General features: G+C 43.2%; 2 protein-coding genes across 3 annotated transcripts in view; both read left to right on the top strand.

The window, feature by feature from the left end:
- Window positions 1–25,265, top strand: part of LOC308669216 (membrane-spanning 4-domains subfamily A member 15-like) — a 42,513-nt gene extending 17,248 nt beyond the window's left edge. For both annotated transcript variants that reach the window (XM_081329809.1, XM_081329810.1), the window contains exon 8: window positions 22,610–25,265. The gene's annotated coding sequence lies outside the window, so the exon portion shown is untranslated. The remainder of the gene's footprint in view (window positions 1–22,609) is intronic.
- LOC308669228 (membrane-spanning 4-domains subfamily A member 8-like) lies at window positions 1,941–25,265 on the top strand. The gene is made up of 7 exons (XM_081329831.1): window positions 1,941–1,989; window positions 8,634–8,881; window positions 9,627–9,749; window positions 9,905–9,961; window positions 11,734–11,861; window positions 14,181–14,294; window positions 22,685–25,265. The coding sequence occupies exons 2-5, from the start codon at window positions 8,645–8,647 to the stop codon at window positions 11,857–11,859; spliced, it is 543 nt and encodes a 180-aa protein (XP_081185957.1). The 5' UTR covers window positions 1,941–1,989; window positions 8,634–8,644; the 3' UTR covers window positions 11,860–11,861; window positions 14,181–14,294; window positions 22,685–25,265.
- Window positions 25,266–27,972: the final 2,707 nt, after the last annotated feature.

Here is a 27,972-nt window from a genome sequence, read left to right on the forward strand (position 1 = left end):
GGATAGGAGAAAAAAAGGCCCAGTGCTTATGAGGCATTTCTTGTGACCAGGTTGCTGCTCAGTGGTCTTTCTCTTAGGGTCAGAACAAATACTAGAGCAGGACCTCTGTAGACACAGCACTCCATGAAGGAAACAATTGGGAGTTTTTCCTTGCAGGACAATGTTAGGGCAGTTCCAAGTAGAGAACAGATATGGAGAGGGAGCAAATCCTATCAACATGCTTTTGAATCATCTCCCTAACTGGAGGAAAGGACATGAAACATGCTGAGGATATGTCACCGTGAAGTAAGCTTGTTCAGTCACTCAACTCGAATGAGAGCTTAGTGAATACTATGACCCTCCGACCATCTATATGAATGTTAGTTTCCAGTGATGGCTTTATCAACCCTAAAATGTGTATTGGGACTTCTAAAATGAAAACGAAATTGATTTTTTTCAACATGTGTTGTTATTGTTAAAAAGGCTGATATCTTTTGAGTTTGCCCTCGTGAAATTTCAGTGGTCTCATGTGATCTCACATGTTTTCAGCTTACCTGAATGATTATGTCCTTTATTCTTTTCATTAATTTGTACATATTTCAATTATAATTTAATACTGGAAGATTGTGATTTTCAGAGGAGGCAGATTTGGACTAGGAAGTGAAGTCCAATAGGCAGCCTATTTGATTTGGGAAACTTGGTTGCCTGAATTTTTCTCAAGTATCCTTCCTCCCTTAGAAGATGAATTTAGAGGACAACTTATGGAGAAGGAGGATCAGAAACCATAATGAAACATTTATCATCTCCTTCCTGATGCCTCCACACCAACTTTAATTGAAAGATTAAAAATTATACTTGTAGAATCTGCAGTTCTGATCTTCTGGTTGTTCGGAAAAAGAGAACTTCCAAAAAATCTTGGATACAAATACCTAGATAAATTCAGAAGATTTTAAAGACTCGGGTACAATAAAAATGGGATGCTTTTCTTCAGGATGCAGAGAGAGACAGCGAGAAAGAAGCCATGGAACTTTGTTTTTATATTTGACAGTTGCAGGGAGATTATAATATGCTCGAAAGTGGGAAGGTTTGACATAATCCACAATAGAAGAATGGTTGGTGAGAATGATGGAACTTGCAGACAAGGCTAAATTGACTTCCTTGATTAGAGAAAAGATAGGACTGACCAGAAGCCCCTTAGAGAGCTTTTTACATGAAACAGAAAAAAAATAGCATTAGCAATCTGGGAATAGCCTAGCTCATGGGGGGGGGCAGAAGCTGACTCCCCTTCCAAAACACTATAACATTGAAGCTACCTGCTCTACACACAGACACCCCCCCCCGAGGTTCGTGGCATAGGCCGATACAAATTAGCAATAGGAGGATCAGGACTCTCCAATAGAGCAGAAATTTCTCTCTATATTACGGGGTAATCATAATCATAATAGTAAAGTTGGAAGGGACCTTGGAAGTCATCTAGTCCAACGCCCTGCTCAGGCAGGAAACCCTATACCATTTCAGACAAATGCAAATGTTCAGTTTAAAAAAGTGCAAAAGGAAACATAATAGATTAACCCATATGCTAACTCTGCCAATGCACGGAGGGGATTTGCCTTTGGCATCTGCTTAGTGGCCAAACGATATGGTGGTCCAGATGTCTCAGCGGCCTCGGAGGTTTACAAGGAGAGTTCCGCAAGGAGCGCAGTCGGAGGCTGGGAGCGACTCCCTCCACTGCGGCTTTGCCTGTTCAAGGGCCAAAAAGAGCAAACCGAAAGCTACAGAGAGCGCCAGTGGAGGGAACAGGAGGAAGTGGGGGGGGGGGGACGGGAAATCCTCTCCTGCCGGACGAGGGCTACTTAAAGAGCCCCGAGGGAACGGACGGGGAAGCTGCGGTTGCAGTGCGCGTCCTCTTGGTTTTCTTCTGGCGATTCCTGCGAGGGTTGTAGAAGACTCCGAGGGGTTGAAAACGAGAGACTTCAAGCGTGGGACTTGCGTACTTTGGAAGGAAATAAGGTCGAGGGAGGCTTTTGATTTCAGTGGTTCGTTTTAGCCCGGGAATAACAGGACCTTCGAAACTTGGGAAATTTTCCTCTCGTCTCTGAATAAGCAAAAGGTTCCTAGCCCCAAACTGTATTTGTTTCGACAGTTAAAGAGGCAAGAAAGAGGTTTTTTTCAGGACTCTTTGATTAAGCTATGAGTAAATCGCTCCTTTTACCGTATTAGGCGGAAGAACCCCACCCTCCACTTGTTTCCGTTAAGTTACTTTGCTTTTCCCTGTTGTGTGTCGTCCTGAGCGGTTGTCGTGAGTAGATTCTGATTACTTTTTCTTAAAAAAAAATGGAATTAATTCTTTGTGTAGTGTATGCTGCTAGCATACACAGGAAATGCCAGCGCAGCAGGGAGCTGGACAGCTCCAGGCAATAACCACGAAGGCGGGAAAAGCCGGATGGAGCAAGTCTGACAGCTCCAGGCGTGGTCAGTCCTGGCGGGAAGCCAGGGTTTAAACCTATTGGCCACACGCACTGGCGGGAAGCCCAGGTTCAAATCTATTGGTCATCATTCACCTGGGCAGGTATAAGAAACACCAGGTAAACCCCTTTCTCTCAGATTCATTCCTGATCCGAATAAAAGAAATACTACCCAGCTCAAGTGTCCGTCTCTCTGTGCGACCACGCGACTTTGCACTGGCGACGAAGGTGGGATCCTGCATCGGACAACGCTAGCCACGGACAGAATCCAATCGGCAGCCCCGGATCCAGACGCAGGACAACCGAGACGACAAGATGACACAACTGGGTCAGTATCCCCTTTTCAATAGCGGCCGCCCTGAGGAGTGGGAAGCCTTCGTGGGGCAGATAGAATGCTACCTGAGGGCGAACGGGGTGAAGGAGGACCGGCAGAGAGCGGCGGTACTGCTCTGCAGCTGCGGCACAGAAACCTACCAGCTGGCGGTCGGCCTCTGCGCACCCGATGACATCCACTCGGTCGGCTACAACGAATTGCTGGCGAAACTGTCTGAACATTTCAAGCCCGAGACGTCCGAGATCGCCTGGCGGTATCGTTTTGAAAAACGGGATCAGCGACCAGGTGAGTCTGCCAAACAGTATATGGCAGCTCTGAGGCTGGCAGCTCGCCTCTGCAATTTCGAAAATCTAGAAATTAGGCTGCGGGATCGGCTTGTTTGCGGGGTGAGGGACAGGAAGCTGCGCCAGAAACTTTTTGCTAAGCAGAAACTGACCCTGAGGGATGTCCAAGACGAACTCCTAGCCTGGGATGCAGCCGAGGAGCCCGAGACGAGGGAAGGCGGATCCATCCACCAGGTGAGAAGAGGCACCGACGCAGACGGGGCAGAGCTGGAGGTGGATGCCATCAACCGACCTCAGCGATCCTTCAACCCCGACCGAGACAACAGGAAAGAACCGAGACCAACCACGGCAGGCGAGAGAGACCAGGAGTGCAGATGCGGAGCGAGCGGACCCCGGTCTACCCAGCCTCACGGTCACAGCGCGAATCGCCCTCGGTCTACCCAGCATTGCGGCTGCAACTCCCGGTCTACCCAAAACAGCGGTTACGGACAGCCCCGGTCTACCCAGTGCTCTGGCTGTGGCACGAGCGGCTCCCGGTCTACCCGCTGTGCAAGCTGTGGAGGACAGCATCTCCGGTCTACCTGCCGTTTCAAATCAGCGAAGTGTCGGTCGTGCGGAAAAACGGGGCACATCGCGGCGGTCTGCAGAGGCAAGCAGCGGGACAGCCTACACGAGGTGGAAGCTGAGTTCCAGTATGCCACAGGTACTGGGAAGCGGTCGTTGGGTCTGACTGTGAGTCACACGTCGGGACGGCCGGGCGTTTTCAAAACAGGGGCTCCTGCGGCGCTAGCCCAAAAAATAAAACTGAGGGTGAAGCTGCAAGGGGTCCCCTGCTTGATGGAGCTGGACTCAGGGTCAGCCGTATCCATCATCTCCGCCAGAACGTTTTTAGACATTTGCAAGCGGAGCGGCCAACGGGTTCCCTTGAGAACATCCAGACTGACCCTCACTGACTTTCAAAATTCACCGATCAAAATCCGGGGGGAGGTGTTGTTGTGGGTGCAGTACAAGGGATTCAAGGGTAAATTAAGTGTGTTGGTCATCGAGGGCCAGCGGACTAGCCTTGTGGGGTTAGGGTGGTTTAACGCTTTGGGCATCAAAATCACAGGGATTAATCAAACACGGAGCCATTTGTCCCTAGAAGCAGTCTGCGAGGAATTCGCGGACGTGTTCGATGGGCAGTTGGGAAAGTACACGGGTCCCCCAATCTCATTTAGACTAGATCCCCAGGTACAACCCATAAGGATGAAGGCGAGGCGTGTTCCATTCGCATTAAAGCAAAAGATAGAGCGGGAATTGGATAAGCTGGTAGACCAGGGAGTGTTAACACCAGTGGATGGAGCAGATTGGGAAACTCCCATCGTAACGCCAATTAAAGCAAATGGGGAAATTCGTATCTGCGCTGATTATAAAGGGACGATAAACCGAGCTTTAAGTGCCCATTCCTATCCGGTCCCTGCAGTCAGCAGCATCTTAGCGTCCCTACAAGGCGGGTCGGTGTTCGCTAAATTGGACCTCGCCCAAGCTTATCAGCAATTGCCGGTAGACCCAGGGGCTGCTAGAGCACAAACGATCATCACTCACAAGGGAGCGTTCCGGGTAGACCGGTTGCAGTTTGGGGTTAGCGTAGCGCCGGGGATATTTCAGGAGGTGATGGAAAGGACGCTTAAGGGAATACCAGGGGTTTGCCCTTATTTTGATGACGTCCTGATCGCAGCCAGCTCCCCGGACGTGCTGGCGACCCGTTTAAGGACGGTCCTTGAGAGGTTCAGGGGGGCAGGTCTCAAACTCAAAAGGGAGAAGTGCAGGATTGGGGTCCCAGAGACAGAATTCCTGGGGTTCAGGATAGATGCTCAAGGCATCCACCCATCTGCATCAAAGGTGAGGGCAATCAAAGAAGCCCCTGCTCCCAAAAACAAGCCTGAATTGCAGGCGTTCTTGGGGCTCCTCAATTTCTACCACACATTCCTGCCTCACAAAGCCTCAATTGCAGAACCCCTACATAGGCTACTTGACAAGCAAGCGCATTGGGAATGGACTGACAAACATGCAAAAGCATTCCAAACACTAAAAAACATGTTAGCAAGCGATGCCACTGTCACCCATTTCAGGGAGGATCAGCCAATCTGTCTTGCGTGCGATGCATCCCCTTATGGGATTGGAGCAGTGCTCAGCCATCTCAAGGAGGATGGAACTCAGGCTCCCATCGCCTACTACTCCAGAACCCTGTCAGCTGCAGAGCGGAACTACGCCCAGATAGACAAGGAGGCACTGGCAGTGGTTGCTGGAGTAAAGAAATTTCATGATTACCTGTATGGCAGAGATTTCATAATCTTCACAGACCATAAACCTTTATTAGGACTATTCACAACTGAGAAACAAACACCACAGATTTTGTCACCTAGAATGCTAAGATGGTCAATATTTCTCTCTGCATATTCTTGTAAATTGTTACACAGACCAGGGAAGGAGATGGGGCATGCTGATGGTCTCAGCAGACTGCCCCTAATGGACAGGGAGCCGGACCCAGCACCGGCTGCCCAAATCCTGGCAATCCAAGAACTGCCAGAATGCCCCCTCAACGCGAAGGACATAGCCACAGAGACACCAAAAGACAAGGTTCTGAGCAGGGTTCATTCGTGGGTGAGTAGTGGGTGGCAAGACAAATCACCAGGGCAAGAGTTCACTGCTTACTTCTCAAGAAGGTTTGAACTGTCCACACACAAAGGGTGCCTTTTGTGGGGAAACAGAGTCATAATTCCCACAAGGCTCAGGGAACGAGTTCTCCAATCACTACATGAAGGACACCCAGGGATAGTAAGAATGAAGGCTCTAGCAAGGAGTTACCTGTGGTGGCCAGGGTTGGACAAGGAGATAGAAGCACAGGTAGCGGGGTGTTACACATGCCAGAGGACACGGCCAGAACAACCACATGCACCAGTCCATAAGTGGGAGGAAACACACTCACCCTGGTCCAGGGTGCACATAGACTACGCTGGCCCATTCCAAGGTCACACATTTCTGGTAGTTGTGGATAGTCATTCAAAATGGCTTGAGGTGGTACCTGTAAGCAGCATGACATCAGCAGGGACCATCCAAGCATTGAGCGGGATATTCGCTTCACATGGGTTGCCTGATGTAATCGTGTCAGATAATGGAACGCAATTTACTTCCTCGGATTTCCAGGTGTTCCTGAGGACCTTGGGGATTAGACACGTCACCTCGGCCCCCTTCCACCCTGCCAGTAACGGATTGGCAGAACGATTCGTGAGAACAACAAAAGATGCACTCAAGCGCATAGTACAGGGAGATTGGAAGCAAAGACTAGCCACATTCCTCCTTCACCAACACGCAACACCTTGCACTGCCACAGGCAAAAGCCCAGCGGAACTCAGATGGGGGAGACGCCTCATTACAACTTTAGACAGGCTTCATCCAGACAGAGTAGCCGCAGACACGGGGAACCCCAACATCAAGACACATTTTACCTCAGGGGACCTCATTTGGGCCAGGAACTACAGTACGGGTTATCCATGGGTGCCAGGGGAAATTATAGAGCAAACAGGGCCCCTTTCCTACAGATTAAGGGTGGAGGGGGGACTCCTGTGGAAAAGGCATCTGGATCAACTGAGGAAAAGGACTCCTGAAAGGGTGGCAGAGGACACACTGGGGGGTGAGGAGGAAGATCCAACACAAAAGCCAATACAAACACATTCACCAAGGAGGATGGTTGGGGGGGAGCAATGGCAACCCCTGTACAGGCAGGAGCCTGATAGAGAAACCAGGCAGTCACCAGGAATCAGCAAATCACACACACAGACACACAGCAACCTTCCTCAACAGGAGCTTCAGGAAGGAGAGAATAGCCATGCCACCATACCTCCTGGAGAACCTGTACCAAGAAGGTCAAGTAGGCCACACAAAGCGCCAAGCTACCTCGCTGACTATGTACGCTCATAGGGGGGGCAACTGAACAACTAAGTGTATCCATGTAACCATGTTTTGTAAATATGTGTATATAGTTGGAGATGGTTTGACAGAGGAAAGTCCTCACTATGGGGGAAGGGGTGTAGTGTATGCTGCTAGCATACACAGGAAATGCCAGCGCAGCAGGGAGCTGGACAGTTCCAGGCAATAACCGCGAAGGCGGGAAAAGCCGGATGGAGCAAGTCTGACAGCTCCAGGCGTGGTCAATCCTGGCGGGAAGCCAGGGTTTAAACCTATTGGCCACACGCACTGGCGGGAAGCCCAGGTTCAAATCTATTGGTCATCATTCACCTGGGCAGGTATAAGAAACACCAGGTAAACCCCTTTCTCTCAGATTCATTCCTGATCCGAATAAAAGAAATACTACCCAGCTCAAGTGTCCGTCTCTCTGTGCGACCACGCGACTTTGCACTTTGACTGCCGCTTCTCCCCTGCAGCCATCCACCCGCGGTCTTTTCAGCCACGCAGTCACCGCAGGTCTTCTCGATGGGAGCATTTAAGAGGAGAATTAGCGGACAGGAAAGAGTTTGCAAACAATCTTGCCATAATGGAAGTGGCCAATACGCACACAGGCGCCCTATAAACTTACAAAGACTCAATATGTGAAGTTCGCCGTTCAAAGGTGGGTGGGTGGGTGGGTGGGTGGAGCTCCCCTTAAGTTTGACTTCCAAGAGGGAAGGAAGTCAGGAAGGAAGGTGAGGAAAGAAAGTAGCTTCCTCTTAAGGTCTGTACAAATCGCAACCGTGGGATTAATTCGGGCCATTGGGTCAGGGGTTTAAACATCCGGAGGGCTATTAAATGTCGATGGAAGTTGAGGCTTTACTGCTTTCTGGGGATGTCCGGAGTTTTTTTAGGAAACCCAGGCTGATGCTCCATTTGTGTTCTGAAAAGAAACCTCACCATATCGGTGAAGCAAAGCTGGGATACAGATTCCTGCTCTTGTGGCCCTTACAGCAACGGTCTCCAACCCCCGGGCCATGGCCTTTTCGGAGTTGGGCCGGTTCCCTCTCTCCCTCCCCTCCCCCCTGCACCTCCGAGCCGCAGAGATTGGAAACCACTGCTTTACAGTAACTTGTTCTGTCCAAATCGGTATGAACACGCTTGAAGGTGACAGTCGGCATGATCATGCATGCTTGATGCCTTTAGATCTGAGGTGGTGCTAAGATTAAAAAGACACTTTTTGCATTGAAAAATGGAATATAAAAATATAAAAATGGAATATAAGCATATTCTCTGTGTTCTGATTACCTTTTTCTCTCTGAGGAGATTCTCAGCCCTTCAGGTCATGGTTGTCCCAAAGGAGTTTTTCAAAAGGCAACTGGACTTTCTTGGTTTTTTACTTGAAAAGGTTTTGCTTCTCATCCAACAAGCTTCTTCGGTTCTGGCTGAATGGTGGGGAAAAGAAGGATTTTTACCCCTGAGAAAGTTGCATCTGTTTAGTACCTGGCTCCATGAAGCCTTCTGGCAATCTTCTGCAGCTTAACTGCAGGCAAATGTTATCTCCTAAAGTGAGATTAATGAGAAGAACTGGGGCTTGCCTCCTTGATGTTAAGATATTAAATTTCCTCACTTGTTTGTTTGCAGGTATCTTAGCTATGGCAACATTTCCAGCAAGCATGGCCAGTGGAACCATAGTTGTCATACCCTCTAATGGAGCGAACGCAATCCAAATGGCCCCTGGATTGCCCGGTGTTGTTCTTCAGGCATCTGGAGCAACTCCATATCCTCAGTGTGGAGCTCAGCAACTTGGAATTTCCACCAGTGCTCCTCAACAAGCCCCCCAGGAGGGTCCTATGGAGAGATTCCTCAGTGCTGAGATCAAAGTGCTTGGGGTACGCATGCTTTGCCATGTGCCTATTTGAAGACCGTTAAGGTTTTAGAGCTATGTGGAGACCTGAGAGCCCCATATTGAAGTTCTGGAACTTGGCTTTGGATTTTGTCTGGCTCTGGAATATACTCCAGAAACATCTGTTCTTCCTGGTAGTTTCTTTTGTCTTTCTTCAAAATGTTCTGACTCAGATATGCACTCCTGTGCTTTGCTCTTTAAGTGAAAAAGTGGAGCTCAGCCATAGTTTCAGCCAGATCTTTTTCTCCCTTCCCTTGGAGAAGTGCAACTCTTGGGCATTTCTCCAGAAGAACCTGGAAATAGATTGGCTCTGGCCCAAGCCGGTTGATGTTGCTTTGTCTTATGACCATGCTTAACTTCCTGTTGCAGAGGAGTCTGTAATGAGAGAAGTGGCATTCCTCAGAGGCCCATCTTGATATTCATACAGACCTTCTTCCTGACAAGAGCAGCCTCACTGTAGGTGAATCTAGATCATAATCTGGAGTAAATGTCCAGAACATAGTAAGAATCGTGTCTCAAATTGTCCCTTCTCCCCATTTGGATTTTTCACCATAGGAAAGCAGGCCTTGGGTCAACACCTCCCCTGGAAGCTTAGAAGCCCCAACCCCTTTCAAGGACCTTTCAAGAGGGATAGAAAGTGATGCCTTTCCTGGAGTGCTAACAAATTAGAATGTTTCTCTTTCTCAGATTCAGAGAATTAATTTTTGTTATTTTGTGTTTTCCTTCCGTAGGCTGTCCAGATCATGATTGGGTTGATCCACATTGGCTTTGGGGCTGTCTTGCTTTGTCTCTTTCCTTCTTACTACCTTACCTTATCAGGAATTAGAGGTTACCCCTTTTGGGGAGGGATATTTGTAAGTATGTGCACATTCCTATTCAGTCATGCACCATTGTATTAATGGCTAACGGATACCAATAAAGGTCCTGTTTGCATTGCAGCCTTCTTTTCTGATATTTTTTCTGTTGATATTTCCAGTGTACTAAAAAAAAATTCTATTTTATTCCATAGTTCATTTCTTCTGGATCACTTTGTGTAGCAGCTGCGAACCGTCCAAATCGTGCTTTGGTGAGAAAGCTGTATAGCATTTGAACTTCTTTTATGCTGTTTCTTGATAATCACTTAGCACTCTTTATATTGTCCATTGCCTTCAGATACCGCTCAGGCTTAAATCAACATTTGGGAAAGAAAAGCAAACTAACCTCCCCGCCCCCTTTTCTTCTTTGATTAACTTTTGCTTCCAAGCTTTGCTTCCATTAAAAGTTCTATGTCAAAAATAGAGAATGTTCCAACCATCCAGAATTGTAGCCTCCCCTGGTCTCCATTTTGTGATGGGCTTCTTCCCAAGTTCCCTTCCTGATGTGCAACCTGCAACACTGCAGGTCCAGTCAGTAGCATGATGAAAATGAGAGAAGCCTGAAAGAATCAGTGACCATGATCTGGATGCTTGTTCTACCAGAGCTTCCTTAGTGGCTACTGGTAATGGTGCTAGTGCTGAACAAAGAGGTGTGTTCTTGCATTCTTTAGTCTTGAACCAGACTGCCAACATGCCTCCTTCTCCTTCTTCTCCTCCATGTTGACAGAAGTTCCTGTTTCAGCAGTAATCCTACATGGAAGCAACATTAGAAAGAAGCTCAGTGTATTAGGAATAAAAGTATGGAATAAGTGTGGGTGTGCTGGACCAGTATATATTCAGCAGCTCCATTTTATACCTAGTTTAGGAATTAAGAACTGTGTTAGTGTATACAGCATTTACAGGGTTAATACAATGCCCTTAGTAGCATTGTATGTAAGAACATGTAGCATTTACAGGGTTAAATGTTATTTCTTCAAGAGATGCCTTACGGGAATTGTAGTCTAGCTGTATAGTGAATACCATGCTTTCTAGTTAAGTGGATGGAGCTTTCATAGTTTATGGCAGGACTTCCTGCCTTTGTCTTTGTACTATCTCTCTGGATGAACCTTGGTGTGGCTGGGGATATCAAGCTCCATTTTCAACATGTAACTTTGCACAGGATGGAAAGTTCATCATTTTTTTGCCTAATGAGATGGGTTCAGATTACAACCTTGCATTCCGGATGGACCATTACTGTAACCGTGAGTTATTGACATTGAACGCATGTGAAATAAAGTGATTTGTTATTCCCATTTCATTTGAGTTTATTCTGGCTGTTTCAAGAGGGATCAGCATTCACATCTCTACTTGAAACAGAACAATGGATCTCATCCTGGGAATCAAATAGAGGAGAGAGCTGATGATAGCCCTCCTGCAAAGAACTTGCTTCTCTCCTGTTTCTCCTTGGTTTAAAGTGTTCATAGCAACATAGAAATGTTTTTGTCTTGTAAAGGAACTTAGTGTGGATTCAAGAGAAGGAAAACAACCATCTTGATAGAAAAATACTACATTCCTGACAGAGGAGAACTAAAAACAGAGCAGTTTTTGAACATTCAGAATTCTCACAAGTGACTCCAAGGGTTTCTCCATTCCCATCTCACTAGTTGCCTCTCTGTAATGTTGTATAGCTAGAAGAACATTTGACCTTAACATTTAATGCTTAGAGTGCATTGTGTCCTAGAATAAACAGTGTGGGATCTCTTTCTTTACCAGAATGTTATTGGGTGAATAAACCTTACCAGTTTTCCTGTCACTGTTAACCACCTGGCCTTCAATGGAGGCTGACATCCACTGACTGGTTATGTGTCATTAAACACATACGTTGAATTCTCTGTCACTGTTTTTACCATAGTTGGGGCTAATTGTTTTTATGTTTTGCATATAATATGACTTATGCTGACACCATAATTGTAATTTCTCTTCTTCTGGTGTATTGATGTTTCAGGTGAAATCTAGTGTAGGATTGAACATCACAAGTGCTATAATGGCATTAATTGGTATCATGCTGTATATATCTGAGATGATCATCAGTACTATTTCTTTGATGGCTGGCCAAGGATATCTCTTATAATAGTAAGTAAACCAATCTGGTCTTAAATTTTGGCTTCATGTGCAGAATCCCGAAGGAGATTATGTATGCTGCTGGGATACCCTTTGAGTTTTGTTTGAAACCTTTGCTTGAATAGATCTTAAGTCCCAAAGACATGAGTGCTATTTCATTGGTTAAATAAGAGCAAGCAATCTTCTGGTCATCAAGGTACGTCCTGCCACCCCCACATCATCATCCCTTCTTTGCATTTGCCACCCAGTTTTAGAAAACTGAATTTTAGGTAAGTTCTGAAGTGTGGACAGTTTAGAACCATACCAATACTTAGGACCAACGGCTTGATTTTTTTACTATTTTGTAAAGTGCTTTCTTATGAGTGTTAAATCATAATAGTATCACATCCAGAGTTTTTCCCCTTTTCAACTTGACAGATGATTGGAAAGAACTTGGCTAAAGAAAATAGATATAGCTGCATCCTTATTGATGAAGAGAAACAATATATCTTAGACTGACTGAATCTAAATCACATTGTTGCCCTTAACCATACTCTCTTAATGCCAATTTCCCCATGAAGTTGCCTTTACCTTATCCTCAGCCCATGGATAAGATTTGAAGCCTTAAGTCATTAATAACTGTATTGGTATACTGACCTCATCCTACAAAAGCCTCAAGGTGTATAAAAACTATTTCCCTTCACCCATTATCTTGGAGATAAAGCCAGGTGACCAAGACTGGATATATTAGGACAGTGGGGAGGCCTTTTGCTTTTCCTCGTCCAGTCCCTTGTGACTCTTGGTGTAATTCAGGAGAACATGCACCCAAAAATGTTCACCCGTGTTTGAGTCATCATAACACGAATACCTTGTTTTGGGGAACATGGCCCTTTAAATAAGGAAGCAGAGGGACTGAAGATAAAACAGAGCATCTTTCACCGACATGCAAAGCTAGAGTGATCACTGGTCACCTGGCTGGCAGAATGCCAAAGAGCCTAGAATTAAGAAAGATTATGGCTTAAATACCCTTAGAGCAGGGATGTCAAACTCGCAATGTCACATGACGTGTCACAACATATTGTGACTTTTTTTTCATTGCCGGCAATGGAGTGGGCGCAGTTTCTCTGATGCATCCAGCCGCGGGCCGGCAATTTGACACCACTGCCTTAGACCTATCACATAAGAATGATAAAGTAATGTACATCATACTATGCCCTTTACAGCTGGGAGGCAACCTTTGACATTATTATGGGATGTCCTTACCATGGTCTGGCTCGGGGCCTTCAACTTCCACATTCCTACAATGGCTCCAGTCTGGCCGCCTTCTGCTACCACCTTCTAGCATGGACAATATCCTTTAGCCCAGAGGTCCCCAACCTTTTGGGCACCAGGGACCAGTTCCATAGAGAAAGGTTTTTCTCTGTATTGGAGGCTTGCATCCCACAGATGGGACTTGTGCTTGTTTGTGTGGACCAGTTGCTGGTGTGCCATGGCCTGGTACTGGTCCACAGACCAGTGGTTGGGGACTCCTGCTTTAACCAGTTTGGTTAGGAGAGCTGAGAACTTCTGCATCAGTAAAACTAATGATTTAGCCTGAGCGTTGATTCTTCTTCTCTGCTTCATCCTACATGAGCAGCTTTTTGTGGTGCATAAAGGAGAAACAAGGCTCAGGTGAAATAGGTGCTACTGTGCAATGATTTAACCTGATGTGTGGCTCTGAAATATTATTGATTCCCCCTTTGATTCTCAGTGTTACCTGGAATTTCCCTTCAGAATGCTACAAAACATAAGAGGTGCTAAAGTTCCCTGGTGTGGTTTTCTCCTATCACATAGGTTGTACAGGCAGTCTTCAATTTATGACTATTCATTTAGCGACCATTCAAAGCTTCAGTGGCACTGAAAGCTATGACCACTCCTCGCATGTACGACTGTCCCCACAGTCACATGATTAAAGCTTGGGGTGCTTGGCTACTAGCAATGTATTTAGGACAGTTGCAACATCCCCTCTGCGACTTTCCCAGCCAGCTTCTGATCAGCAAAGACGATGGGGGTGGGGAAGCTGGAGTCACTTAGCAACCGTAGGATTCCCTTAACTGCAGCGATTTCCTTAACAACAGTGGCAAAAAAGGTAAAATTATGCATGACTCACTTAACAAATGCCTTGCTTAACAATGGAAATTCTGATCCCAATTGTGATTCTAGGTCGAGGGTTACCTGTACACTGTCTCTGTTTTTCCCAGTACAATTTTTCCTCCCAGTCCCTTTTAATAGTGCAGCACATAAAATACATACCACAACATTAATTTCTCAGCAAATTACAACCATCTTTCCACATGTCTCCATACTCTACAGGGTGTCGGTTATGGCCTCTCCATTGTGCTGCTCTTGTTCAGCCTGCTGGAATTTTGCATCACTGATTCACTTGCACATTTTGGGTGCCAGGTAACTTGCTGTTCTGATGCCCAGGTAAATATGTGATAGTTCAGTAATAGCTTTAGCAGTTCTTTTTTTTATTGAAAAGTTTTACAAAAACAAAGTTTTACCCCCAAATCCCCCCCACCCCAAAACCACCCACTTCCCAGAGCTAAATACAGGATTATAATTATAATAATCATATTCTAAATAAAAATTATGCAAGTATACAATTAACCAAATTCATAATGTGCTTTAACTCCCCTTTAACATAACTACAATCAAAGTACCAATAACAATATCCCACTAAAATCTACTCATAAGCTAAATGGAACTTTTTAGTCCCATATTTGTTCTAAATATAATCTATCCATCTCCTCCAAACTGAAATATATCCTGTGAATGATCTTTCAAATACACAAAAAATCTTAGACATCTCTGCAAGATTCGAAACTTTAGACACCCATTCTTCTATAATAAACAAACTATCCTTTTTATATTCAACATCAAATTAGTTTCTTTAACATCACAATCTACAATAATACCCCATTATCCAATGGATTCAAAATAAGACTAGCATCCCAAACCTTTTCTATCAAGGTACCTATGCATATTTGTAACAAAAAATTCTTTCATATGTTTTCTGTAAGAACAAGTCTGTCTCTCATATTCCTTTCCCGCCATAATTCCAGATCTTCCTTCAAATCAAAAAAAGCTTTAGGCACTTTCGAATTAAAAAAGTTTTTAGAGGATCCCTTCTTGTCTTCAAACGGCATCAAAACTCTATTCCAGTCCCCCATCATAATAACAAATTTATAATCCAGTTCGATTAGTCTCTGATGTAAAAATTTAAAGAATTTTTGCTATTGTTGACTTGGAGCATCTTATATTCAACATCAAATTAGTTTCTTTAACATCACAATCTACAATAATACCCTATTATCCAATGGATTCAAAATAAGACTAGCATCCCAAACCTTTTCTATCAAGGTACCTATGCATATTTATAACAAAAGATTCTTTCATATATTTTCTGTAAGAACAAGTCTGTCTCTCATATTCCTTTCCCGCCATAATTCCAGATCTTCCTTCAAATCAAAAAAAGCTTTAGGCAATTTCGAATTAAAAAAGTTTTTAGAGGATCCCTTCTTGTCTTCAAACGGCACCAAAACTCCATTCCAGTCCCCCATCATAGTAACAAATTTATAATCCAGTTCGATTAGTCTCTGATGTAAAAATTTAAAGAATTTTTACTATTGTTGACTTGGAGCATATAATCCAATAAAAAGAACTTAATACAATATGTGTCTCTTGTAAACAAACAACGTCATTTTTATGTTGTTTCAGACTTTCTTTTCTGTGGTGAATTTGTCAGGAACTTCACCATCTCTGATGACCATGAGCCTTTGAAACATGGCCTAAAGATCAGCTATTGCTCTCTTCGGACGTACTCCCCCCACAAGCTCTGAGACAGCCGCATCTTGCGTAACTGGGCCAGTTGCAGGCTTTTGTTTTTGCTCTTTTTCCATACGCTTATATGCAGCTCTTGTCATCCTCTGTTCTTTTGGGTCTTTCTTTAATGCCAAACTCTGCTCCGTAGACTCCACCTGCCGCATCTCCTCAAGAGGCAATGACATTGCCCCTTCACTCAATTGTTTATCTTCTTGTCTTACTTCTATTCTTTTGATTCGAGGAGACGATGGTAAGCCTGCTTTCAGGACCTTAGTATAAAAATCTTTTGCTTTTAAAATTGTATCCAATCTGTATCTGGTCCCTGCATAATTTACCACAATTCCAATAGGTATTTCCCATCTGAACTGGATTCGTCGCTTCTTAAGCTCATCAGACAGAAAGGCAAAATCTTTCCATTTTCTAAGAATTTTTGGAGGTATCTCCTTTAAAATCATAATATCTTGGCCTGCAATTTGAAATTTGTGCTAACAATGACATACAAAGCCCTACATGGCATGGGTCCGGACTACCTACGGGAGCACCTTCTGCCAATGTCAGCACCCCACCGTCCTGTGCGCTCCCACAGAGAGGGCCTCCTCAGGGTGCCACCGCTCAAGGAATGTCGGCTGGTGGCCCCCAGGGGGAGGGCATTCTCAGTGGGTGCGCCAACCCTCTGGAACTGCTTGCCAACCAAAATCCGGATGGCCCCCGACCTCCGCACCTTCCGGCGCGACTTAAAAACCTACCTGTTCCAGCAGTCCGGCCTGGCCTGATAGCTTTAATTGGGGTCCCAGTTTGTTTTTACTATTGTTTTTCACTATTGTTCAATCTGTATACCTACCTTACTCTGTACACCGCCCCGAGTCCCTCGGGAGAAGGGCGGTTTATAAAAACAAATAAATAAATAAATAAATAAATAAATAAATTTTTCCCGATAAAAAGCCTGGATAATAGAATTTCTGGTTAATCTCCTGGAAAAATAAATCACTCCATCTCTAGGTAAATTTTTTTGTCTAGCAATCCAGGAGTTAACCCTAAATGTCTTATCCATTTCCTTAAGTAATTCTTCACGTTCACATTTCAAAACAGGAGCCGCTGCTCGTGCCACTTCCCATTCCAAGTCTTCTTTAGAATTCTCTTTGAGGCCTCTGATACGCAAAGCAAACTCCATATTCTTATATGTAATATAATAAGCTCATCTTCTGTTCTGTCAATCTTAGCCTCTGCTCTGTCAATCTTCTGTTCAGCATCAATGATTTTATTTTCCAAATTCTCCACATACTCCATAGCTGAGTCCACACGAACATCCAGGCGTTCTATATGTACAGCCAGACCCTGAAGTGCGAGCACTATATCTTCCCTCATCTGGTTGTTTTGGTTAACAAATTCTTCCCTTGTTTCCTTTATTTCCTGCTGCAAAACTTGTGTTAACTGCATCACAACTCGCTGAATATCTGTCAGTGTAAATGCAGGAGGTAGGGGGGGAGGATGGTTGTACTGTAGGTTTAGAGATTAGAGGCCCTCCCCCATGTCTCGCAGCCATCTCTTAGGATTCGATTTCCTCTTTCAAAGTTCAAAAAAAAAGGAAAAAGGAAAAAAAGAAAAAGGGAAGAAAAAATAAAAATTCTCACAAAGTTCTTAACCTTCGATAACAGGCTTTCAAATAATCAAAATCCGATACTGGGTAAAGTCAGTTGCAAATTGTATCTCTTGCATTATAGCAAAATATAACAGTTTTCACTTCGCACAGGAAAGAAACATTCCAGCGCCATTTTTACTCCATTTCAAACTTGAAACTTGAAGAAGATAATGAAGCTGAGTTAAAGTTATAATCCAACTTAAAAATTCAGATCTTCCTGCTTTGCTCTGCCTGCTTCTCAAAGAACAAAATACTCACAGTCCCATCTAAGCAGCAGGTGCAGTTGTTGCGTCTGGTTCCGCTCGTTTTGGAGCGAAAACGTCCTGAGAGCGGAGAAAGCCTGGGCTCCGAGGGGGCTCACCCTGTTATCCCCCAAACTACTTGGTAGAATCACAGGGGAGCTCTACCTCTACCCAGGCAGGCTCGCCTCTCCCTCTTCTCCTGAGGGAGAAGCTCCAGCGCCGCGGGACAGCTGATTTTCGCTGCCTCCGGGCGCTTTGACGCTTCCCAGGATCGGGCGGCTTCGGAACGCTGCCATTTGGCACGGCAGCACTACCGGAAGTCCAGCTTTAGCAGTTCTTATTGTTAAAGAAGTTAAAGAAGAAGATTGTCTATTTTTCTTCGTTATATTTACACTCCACCTAACCCGACCTTTTGCTTGTTTCTTTGCTATTACCTTGAAGAATAGGTGAGATTGGCTACTCAGGTTACTCAATAACATTTATAACTAGGAGAAACTTGAATTTTGATCCAACACCCCATGGTTATTTGCTTCTGCATATGAATAATTAGATGATGCAATTTTTTCCTAGCTTCAGTTTTGCCAGAGAGGGAATGTCATGAATGCAACACAGTTTGTGTTCTCTCTTTTTAATTTATGATGCAGAAGTTCATGTCCTCATTTAAGAGGGCTCAGTTCTAAATGTATATATTTACTTTTGTAGTGTGACTACATTAATTTAAAGCATCTGTCACTTGATCATGTTTTCTCACAATGCTACCATTCTTTGAAAAAAAATTAGGTCTTTTTCATTTTTTTAAAAATAACATTTTTAAATCCCAGACCAACAGCTGAATACATGACTACCATATGCTCCCTAAGATGTACAAATATAGATGTGGTAATTGTTGTTGTTAGCTGCGAAGTCGTGTCCGACCCATCGCGACCCTATGGACAACATTCCTCCAGGCCTTCCTGTCCTCTACCATCTTCTGGAGTCCATTTAAGCTCACGCCTACTGCTTCAGTGACTCCATCCAGCCACCTCATTCTCTGTCGTCCCCTTCTTCTATTGCCCTCGATCTTTCCCAGCATTAGGCTCTTCTCCAGTGAGTCCTTCCTTCTCATTAGGTGGCCAAAGTATTTCAGTTTTAGCTTCAGGATCTGGCCTTCTAAAGAGCAGTCAGGATTGATCTCCTCTAGGACTGACCGGTTTGATCGCCTTGCAGTCCAAGGCACTCGCAGGAGTCTTCTCCAGCACCATAGTTCAAAGGCCTCAATTCTTTGGTGCTCAGCCTTTCTTATGGTCCAACTTTCACTGCCATACATTGCAACTGGGAAGACCATAGCCTTGACTATACGCACTTTTGTTGACAGGGTGATGTCTCTGCTTTTTAGTGTGCTGTCTAGATTTGCCATGGCTTTCCTCCTCAGGAGCAAGCGTCTTTTAATTTCTTGGCTACAGTCCCCATCTGCAGTGATCTTGGAGCCCAGGAAAATAAAATCTGTCACTACCTCCATTTCTTCCCCATCTATTTGCCAGGAATTGAGAGGGCCAGATGCCATGATCTTGGTTTTCTTAATGTTAAGTTTCAACCCAGGTTTTGCACTCTCCTTCTTCACCCGCAACAAGAGACTCTTTAGTTCTTCTTCACTTTCTGCCATTAGAGTGGTATCATCTGCGTATCTTAGGTTGTTGATATTTCTTCCGGCAATCTTAATTCCAACTTTTGATTCATCTAGCCCTGCCTTTCTCATGATGTGCTCTGCATATAAGTTAAATAGGCAGGGCGACAGTATACAGCCTTGCCGGACTCCTTTCCCAATTTTGAACCAATCAGTGGTTCCATGTCCAGTTCTCACTGTTGCTTCTTGACCCACATATAGGTTTCTCAAGAGACAAATAAGATGGTCTGGTACTCCCATCTCTTTAAGGACTTGCCACAGTTTGTTGTGATCCACACAATCAAAGGCTTTAGCATAGTCAATGAAGCAGAAGTAGATGTTTTTCTGGAACTCTCTAGCTTTCTCCATGATCCAGCGTATGTTGGCAATTTGATCTCTAGTTCCTCTGCCTCTTCGAAATCCTGCCTGTACTTCTGGTAGTTCTCGATCCACATACTGCTGAAGTCTAGCTTGTAGGATTTTAAGCATGACTTTGCTAGCATGAGAAATGAGTGCAATGGTGCGATAGTTTGAACATTCTTTGGCACTGCCTTTCTTTGGAATTGGAATGTAAACTGATCTTTTCCAATCCTGTGGCCACTGTTGAGTTTTCCAAATTTGCTGGCAAATTGAGTGTAGCACTTTTACTGCATTGAGATGTGGTAATAAAGGGAGTCTAACAAAGATCTTAAAAAAACAGTTGAAAACAACTGAATTACCAACCAAGTACCTCCATTCTGCATTGGCAAGTTCTGTGGTGGGGCAGAAAGCCACGTCTGTCCCTTGTTGAGCAGAAATGACAATTGGCTTCTTTTTGTACCAATAACAAACATACTCTCAGCCTTTCAGAAATGTTTTAGATTATTATGAGAGGGAGAAAATGGGAGAGATCAAAGACTGAAAGGGGTAAATATGGTTGGACCTGAATAAACAGAACTCTAAAAACAGCTAAACCAGTATGCAGAGATACCTGTTTTGGGGACCTTGGTGATCCCTAGCTTGATTGTTTTGTAACAGACATTTCATTACTCAAATTAGATAACATCTTCAGTGCAGGTTTATTATTTGGGTAATAAAATATCTGCAGTAAAACAAGCTTTGAGAGCATAAAGGTCCCCTCATTTCAATCCTGAACTATGAATAGTCTCCTTTATCAGCATTTGTATTGATTCACAACAATTGCCAGTTGAAGCCATTTCAGACACCCAAAAATAATCTTCCCTGGAGGGAAATGCATCTTTTTTGGGCCTTTAAATTTTTAAAATAAGTTAATAATCTGATACCTTTTGTGAATAAATCACAAGAATATTATTTGTTTATTTATATGCTCCTCAAGCTGGACCCTAGGAGGTTTACAACAACACAGTAACCATATGAATACAGAAACATAAAATATAAGCAATATATAACTGCAATAAAAACTAATGCACAAGGGGCTTCTGGTTTTGCATCATAGCGATGCGGTTGAGGGATTGTGGAACTCTGCACCCCGTGGCTGTTTTCACCATGCCTGGGGACCCTAAATGGGTCTAAAGTTGCCCTGGAGTGGCAACGAAGAAGGAGGCCCCCCCATTCAATCACAGAAGGATGGCGGTCAATCTGTTTGATCTGGGGGAACAGGAGAAAGGCTAGCTACACTCTGGTGACTAGCCCAAGCTACAGGCATCCAAAGTCCAAAAGCACCGACTAAGAATAACTGTGAACAGCCTTTTGGAGCTAGGTGACAATATTGATCTTCTCTATTTTGAAAGTGATTTCCTGGAAAAAGAACCCCAAGAAGCAAAAAATCCTCCGAAAGTGAGAAGGAAGGGGACTACAACCCCCACTCTTCCATAGATGGAAGCAGCGATTTAATTTTTATGGGGGACAGAAACACACTGAAATTGACTAATGTAAATCTATGGATAAAACTGAAAACTATGGAAATTATTAAGATTTTTCATTTAAAAGAATATCGATGAAATTATAAGAAAATAATCTTTTTGTTTTAAAAGTTCAAAAATAAACAGCTACTTACATAGCTGGAACAGTGTATAGAACTACAGGTACTCTGCCTCAGAAATTGGCAAGATGCCCAGAAACAGAGCACAATTTATGCCTTTGATCCTAGTGAACCTTAGCTAAACAGAGAACAGGTGGGAATAGAGGAAAGAAAATACACTGAACTATATATTTCAGAATTAGAAATACAATTGTTATGTACACTACTGACCTTCTTGGATAATAAACACGTACTGAACTGTGATATCTAAGTTTAAGAATCGTCTGCAGAGAAAGAAAGAAAAACTTTGACTTTTTGGCTATTCCTCTAGGAGGGAAATTACTGGATTGTTTTTAAGTGGTTGAACATTTTGGATTGTTTATAAAGATAAGAGACATATAAGACTATAGTGCTTGGAATTTAAGACTGGCTGGTTTGATGAAAATGGAGGTTGCATATACAACTAAAAGTGGTAAGAAAGCACATACAATATTCTTTTCTAAAATCCCCAGTCTGGAACATCAGAGATTTGCAGGAGTAATACTTCAAGTCAAGACAAATATCTTCCAGGAGAAATGTATGTTATGTTGCAACTAATTCAAATGACAATTGATTCAAATAATAATGAGATTAAAAATAATTTTGATTATATAAATGAGAACATCCTTGACCTAAGCTCACAATCAAAAATTTCTCAGAAAATGGTGACAAAGAATGAACAAATAAATCAGAAAATAGAACAAAAACTAAAGGAAAGTGACCCAAAGATGGAGGCTACAAATGAAGAAAATTACAGTTTTAACGCAGACAAAGAAAAATCTGCAAGATTTTGCTATAACATTGGAAATGGAAAACATTTCATCTTTCAGAACTTCAAAACAAACTTGGAAGATAAGAAAGAAGATTTGATAAAATGGACAATATAGCTGTCAGGAGAATCACCAGAATTTGGGAGACAAAAAATAAAAAGAGAAATATGAGTGAAACTCCCCCTCAAATTTTGGATATGAAATGTAAAAATATTGGGATGATTTGAATGTATGAAATATTTTGGATATTTAAATGTAATCAATTTTAAGAAAACTATAACTGACAAGAAATGTTTTGAATACTGAGAGGAAACTAAGCTACATAAGATGACTTTTTGCAAATGCAAATGTAAAATGAGCTGATTAGAAAAGATATTACATACTGATGTTATTGTTAAATATTAGAAAAATGTTTATATTCAATATAATATGTGGATATGGCTGGCAGATTCAATCAGGAAAAGTCACTTAAATGCTCTGGCCCTAAATCATTTGCGTGTTAATTTATAGTTTTAAAGAATTCTTTATCAGGACTTTGAGCTATCAAGGATTTCAGCCTGTTGGTGAGATTCCCAGCATCACAGTTAACAAGACACAACTGGAGAATCTATTTCTCCTACCCAGAGTAATAGGTGCCTCTCTGAGTATGTTTTGTATTGTCTATTCTTTTCTGTTACAGCCAACCATGCATTTTGTGCCTTACCAAGTCATTGGAGATGGAGCAGGCACACCTGAACCAAATCCTCCTCCTACTACTCCACCGACCTATGATGACATGGTTACCAAATATCAGTAAAACAAGAAGGAAATGTGAGAAGTGTTGGCAACAGAGGTTTCAGGAGAAGCAACGCATTTCATATTCCTTTATTTTGTCTTCCAGCTTGTTTATTTTTCAGTTACAGCCTTTAAACACTAAATGAAATGATGGCAAATTTTAAAAGTTCTTCGATTTTACTTAACTGTTATTATAACGCTTCCCAAGAAGCAAGAGTTTGTGCATTAGCGTATTTATGAGGAAGTACATTTCCTACAGTGAATGATGCAAGCTGTTTATTGCTCTTCTGTTTATATTCTAAACAATGTTTGTGTTTTTATGACGAATATGAAATTAAGTAGGAGATCTGATGCTACAGAAAAGAAAAACAGCTACTAAAATTACAACACAAACTATTAATAAAACATGTAATTGACACACTACCTGTAGTTTGGACCAGACTGCAGTTTGGACATCCATTGCTAAGTGAGGTGGTTAAGTGAATTATGCCCAATTTATGACGTTTTTTGGTTAAGTGATTAACATGGTCTTTAAGTGAATCTGACTTCTCCCATTGACTTTTTAAAAGCCAGCTGGGAAGGTCTGAAATAACAATCTGCAGGCCTGGCATGCCTCAAGCCTGGCGTGCAACATACATGGCTGGTTGCCAAGCACCTGAATTCTGATCACATGAAATAGGAATGCTGGTACATGTGAAGATGGTTCATGACTCACTTTTTTCAGTTCTGTTGTAACACTCAATGGTCACTAAATGACCACTTGTAAGTTGACAACTGCCTTTAATAGCAGTTGCATAATCACTGTGATCCCAAACAGAAATTTGCATATAACAAAAATATTCCATATTGTTAGGGAACTTAAGCTGATCAAAAACACAGATTCCATGCAAACTTTTGTTTTTGTTTTTTTGTCTATCGTCCCATCTCCAACAGGGGAAGATGTAAACATATTCATTAGTTGCATCCTTGAAGAGTTTACAACTGTGTAAGCATGCAATTCCAAAATCAAAGCTATTTATACTTTTAGGGATGGTATATGTGGTGGGGGGGCAAACTATAACCCCTTTATAACCTGTGGACTTCAACTCCCAGGATTTGTGAGCCAGCATGGCTGATTCAGCTATTCTGGGAGTTGAAGTCTACAGTTCATAAAGGTTGCAGAATTGCCCATCCCTGGTATATTCCTAAAGAGAGTCCATTGGAATGTAAAGAAGATTTGTTGCTTGCTTGTCCATAATTACATGGTGAAAAGTTTGACTCCTGCAGTGATTTTTACAGATGTACAAAATATACATTTGCACAGTTTTTGAAGTTTAAGTTGATGGGCAATATCCTGAATATAATCTAGTTCAGCTGAAATGATGTCACTCTTACTTTCTTCAATGAATCTGTATACAGATGGGAAGTTGAACAACAAGCCTTGTGGTGCGGTCAGAACAATCTTGAACTGAACACACTAAAAACTGTAGAAATGATAGTAGATTTTACGAGAAGCCCTCTTATTCTTAGTATAAGCCCTCTTATACTTACAATGCTAAACAACAAAGTATCAACAGTAGAGACCTTCAAGTGTCTAGGTTCTATAATATCTCAAGACTTAAAATGGACACCTAACATCAAAAAATGTTATCAAAAAAGCACAACAAAGAATGTTCTTCTTGTGCCAGCTCAGAAAACCTATCCTGCCCAAGGAGCTGCTGATACCGTTCTACAGAGGAATCATTGAAACTGTCATTTGCACCTCTATAACTGTCTGATTTAGAACTGCCACCAAACAAGACAGACACAGGCTTCCAGTTAGGATTGCAGAAAAAAAAGATGCTGCTAGCCTGCCTTCCATTGAGGACCTGTACAAGAATACTGACAGAGTACTGTGAAAATATCTACAGACCCCTCACATCCTGGACACAAACTGTTTCAATTTCTCCCCTCAAAACGATGCTATAGGGCATTGCATGCCAAAAGAACTAGACAAAAAGACAGTTCTCACCCCCCTAATGCCTTCACTCTGTAAATAACTAATTCCCACAACACTGAAACTAGCTAGTAGGGCTGTATTACTATTATCCATCACATCTTTCCTATTGCCTATGTTGTTATCTTATGACTATTAACTTATTTGCTTGTATCTTATGATTTATATTGTTTTATTTAGTATCCTAGTATGATTTATGTTAATTGCTTATTTAGTATGCTATGAATGTTGTATCTTATGATTTATGATGAGTGTATTTTATGACTATTGTTATGTATGAGAGATGCCAGGTTGGTGTTGACACCATACACCAGGTGGCATCGGTCAGCTGGCCAGATTGGTCAACCTGTCCGGCGGGAAAGATACAATGCCAGGTTGGGTGTTACCTGGCCGGCGAGAAAATAGAGCAACCGGGTTGGCTGATTTTCAGGGGCATCAGTAGTTTAAAAGGGGGCACCAGGGGTTGGGCTTCGTCTTTTCCATCTTGTAAACAATAAATAACATTCCGAACGATGCTGACTTGTTATTGTGTCCACGCGACTGCACACGACTTAACAACTATGTATGTAAGCAGGCATATACATAGAATGAAGGCTACTGCTAAGTTTGTAAAGCCGCCCTGAGTCTTCGGAGAAGGGCGGGATATAAATGGAATTAAAATAAAATAAATAAATAAACTATGATCAAGATTTATTACTCGTTGCTTATATGAACACTAAGAGCTTATGCACCAGAGACAAATTCCTTGTGTGTCCAATCACACTTGGCCAATAAAGAATTCCTGTTCGGTTCGGTTCTTATGAGTTTGTGGTGAGTTTCACTGGGTGTAGCTGAGGACTAACATGCTGAAAATTGTGCTGTAAGTGTTATGGAGTAGAGTCAAATGAAGGAACCGGGTTTCATTTGATCCAGGGTTCCACTCTTTAATTGGTGCTAGATTAATAGGGTGCTGCTGAACATGATAAAAGGATATCCGTTTCATTGCTAATTAAATCATGTAAAGATCAAGAGTTGTCTAATCCAACTGGAGTCTTCCCCCCTCCCTATTTTTCTTTGGACAAATCAACCACTGGAGCCAGACTTATCATTTTCTTTCAGCTCAGCTTTCCCAGATTTAAATTAAGAAAGGCAGACAGATTCAAGATCACTTCTGGGATGCATTTATGTTGTCTAAAAGATCCCCTGTGGAGGGTCTCTGTGGATGACAATTTCTGAGAGGTTGATTTTTGTAGATTCCTCAATGTGCTTGAATAGGAATGGAGCTAATAACTTACATCTTAACTAGTGCCACCCACCACATAGTACAGTAAAGCAGATGGCTTCAGGCGAAAGAAGGCAAGAACTGATACTCCAGCAAGATTTTCTAAAGCTTTGGTTCTAGGATATGTGGCTTGTATCACAGATACAACTTGGTGCTTTGCTTGGGTGCCAAAATATTTGGATAGTTTTTTTCCCTTGTAGAATAACGGTGCAGGGCGAATCTTCTGAGCAGGAGAGAAAATCTCAAAATACGTTGCTTGATGTATTTCACTCTGTAGACTCGATAGACAGCAACAGAAAGAGCACCCACTAAAACTAGTGGGTGAGAGATAGGCTCAGAGGTTTAATAGCAATGTAGTTCTGCCGATAGTCTGTTTGGAGAGCCACACTTGGATTGTCGATCATTAAGCAAAGTGGTTAGGCAACTGTGCTTATGTTCTGACTTCAGCTTTCCTTTCCTTTATATGCATTGCTTTACTGATAGGATGGCTGCTGACTTCCCTCCAGGGCGATCTGGGGTTGTGATGCTGGACAGACATGATCCCAGAAGAAAAGCAGCCTCACCAAGACTGTGGAAAAGCATAAACCAGAACTGCCGTTAGCAGTGGCGTAGCGTGGGTTGTCAGCACCCGGGGCAAGGCAAGTAATTTGCGCCCCCTAACCCGTGGATTTTAGCACTCGAGTCTCTTCCACTAGCTCAGGAATTCTGGGAGTTGAAGTCCATGAGTCATAAAAGAGCCAAGGTTGCCTACCCTTGAGTTAGGTTCAAGGCAAAAAAGGGTCTCTGGAGAAGAGGGAAAATGCTAGTTTAAAACTGAAACAAGGCAACTTTAAGGTGCCTCAGCTGTGATTTAGGATGAGACAAAGAGAGGACATGGCGTTGAAAATGGTTAATGGGGCATGTTTGTTCCACTCTTAGTGGATGTCAAGATAAACCCCACGAGAGAATGACCTTACAACAGATGTGAATAGGCTTGGACTACGTTTGTAGATTGAGTGCATACATCACATGGAGCGATGATGGGCTTCATCAAGATTTATGATCCCACAATTGGCTAGTTTTCTCCATCTTGTCCTAAACCCTGGATACCAACCACGGTTTATGGCTTAGCATGTGGTGTGGGGTGACCCAACATGTTAGGCAACAAACAATGACTTCCAACTTACAATGCCTCAGCTTCCCAAGGTTATTCCAAATTGTCCATATTCCAGATTGTTGCCTCCTGCAGACCCACAGTCCAGGCTACCCCCTTCCTCCCCCTTTCCCCTCCCAACCCGGGCTCGCTCGATGTCCTGGATTTCAAGTCCCAGTCATCACCAATTCGTCCAGGGTCAATCAAGGATGAGGGATGCTGTAGTCGAACGTACTGGGAAGTCTCTGCTTACCTGGGAATGAATCTCACGGAACTTGCTTCGGCTACTTCTCAGCACGGAGGGGATTGGACTATAAAGTGACCTTATTAAATTCAACACGGATTCGAGAGTGGGTCTTGTCAATTTCTCGGACCTACCCCCCAAAGGGAAAACTCTGAAGTCCCGTTGACTAGTCAATTTCAGGCAGATTCCTCTTCCCAACTAGGACTAGGACAAGCGCCGTTCTCTTCCTTCCTTTTCTGGCAGAGATTTCAGGAACTTGGCGCTACCTGGACTTCCGTCCCTCTCCAGTCACCTTCCTCCTCTCCTCAATACCTTCCGGACAAGGTACATTGCCCCCCTCCCCCTCCTTACCCCACAATAGAAACCCAGTGAAACCAATTGCCCAAAGATAGCGGCTGTCTCAAAAGTGAACTTCCACGGCCGAGGGGAAGCTCCTCTGAATTCTCAACCTGGGAGCTCCCGTTTGTCTTGGTTAAGAGGAAGTTCAAGATCAGGGGCAGCCGCCGAGTGATTTTGAGAACCGCCTATCCGTTCCTCTTGCTTAAATGGAGGGTGATGGATTGGTTATTTAGATTTAACAC

This window comes from Vipera berus (assembly GCF_964194415.1).
Source record: "Vipera berus genome assembly, chromosome: 1".
NCBI classification, from domain to species: Eukaryota; Metazoa; Chordata; class Lepidosauria; order Squamata; family Viperidae; genus Vipera; species Vipera berus.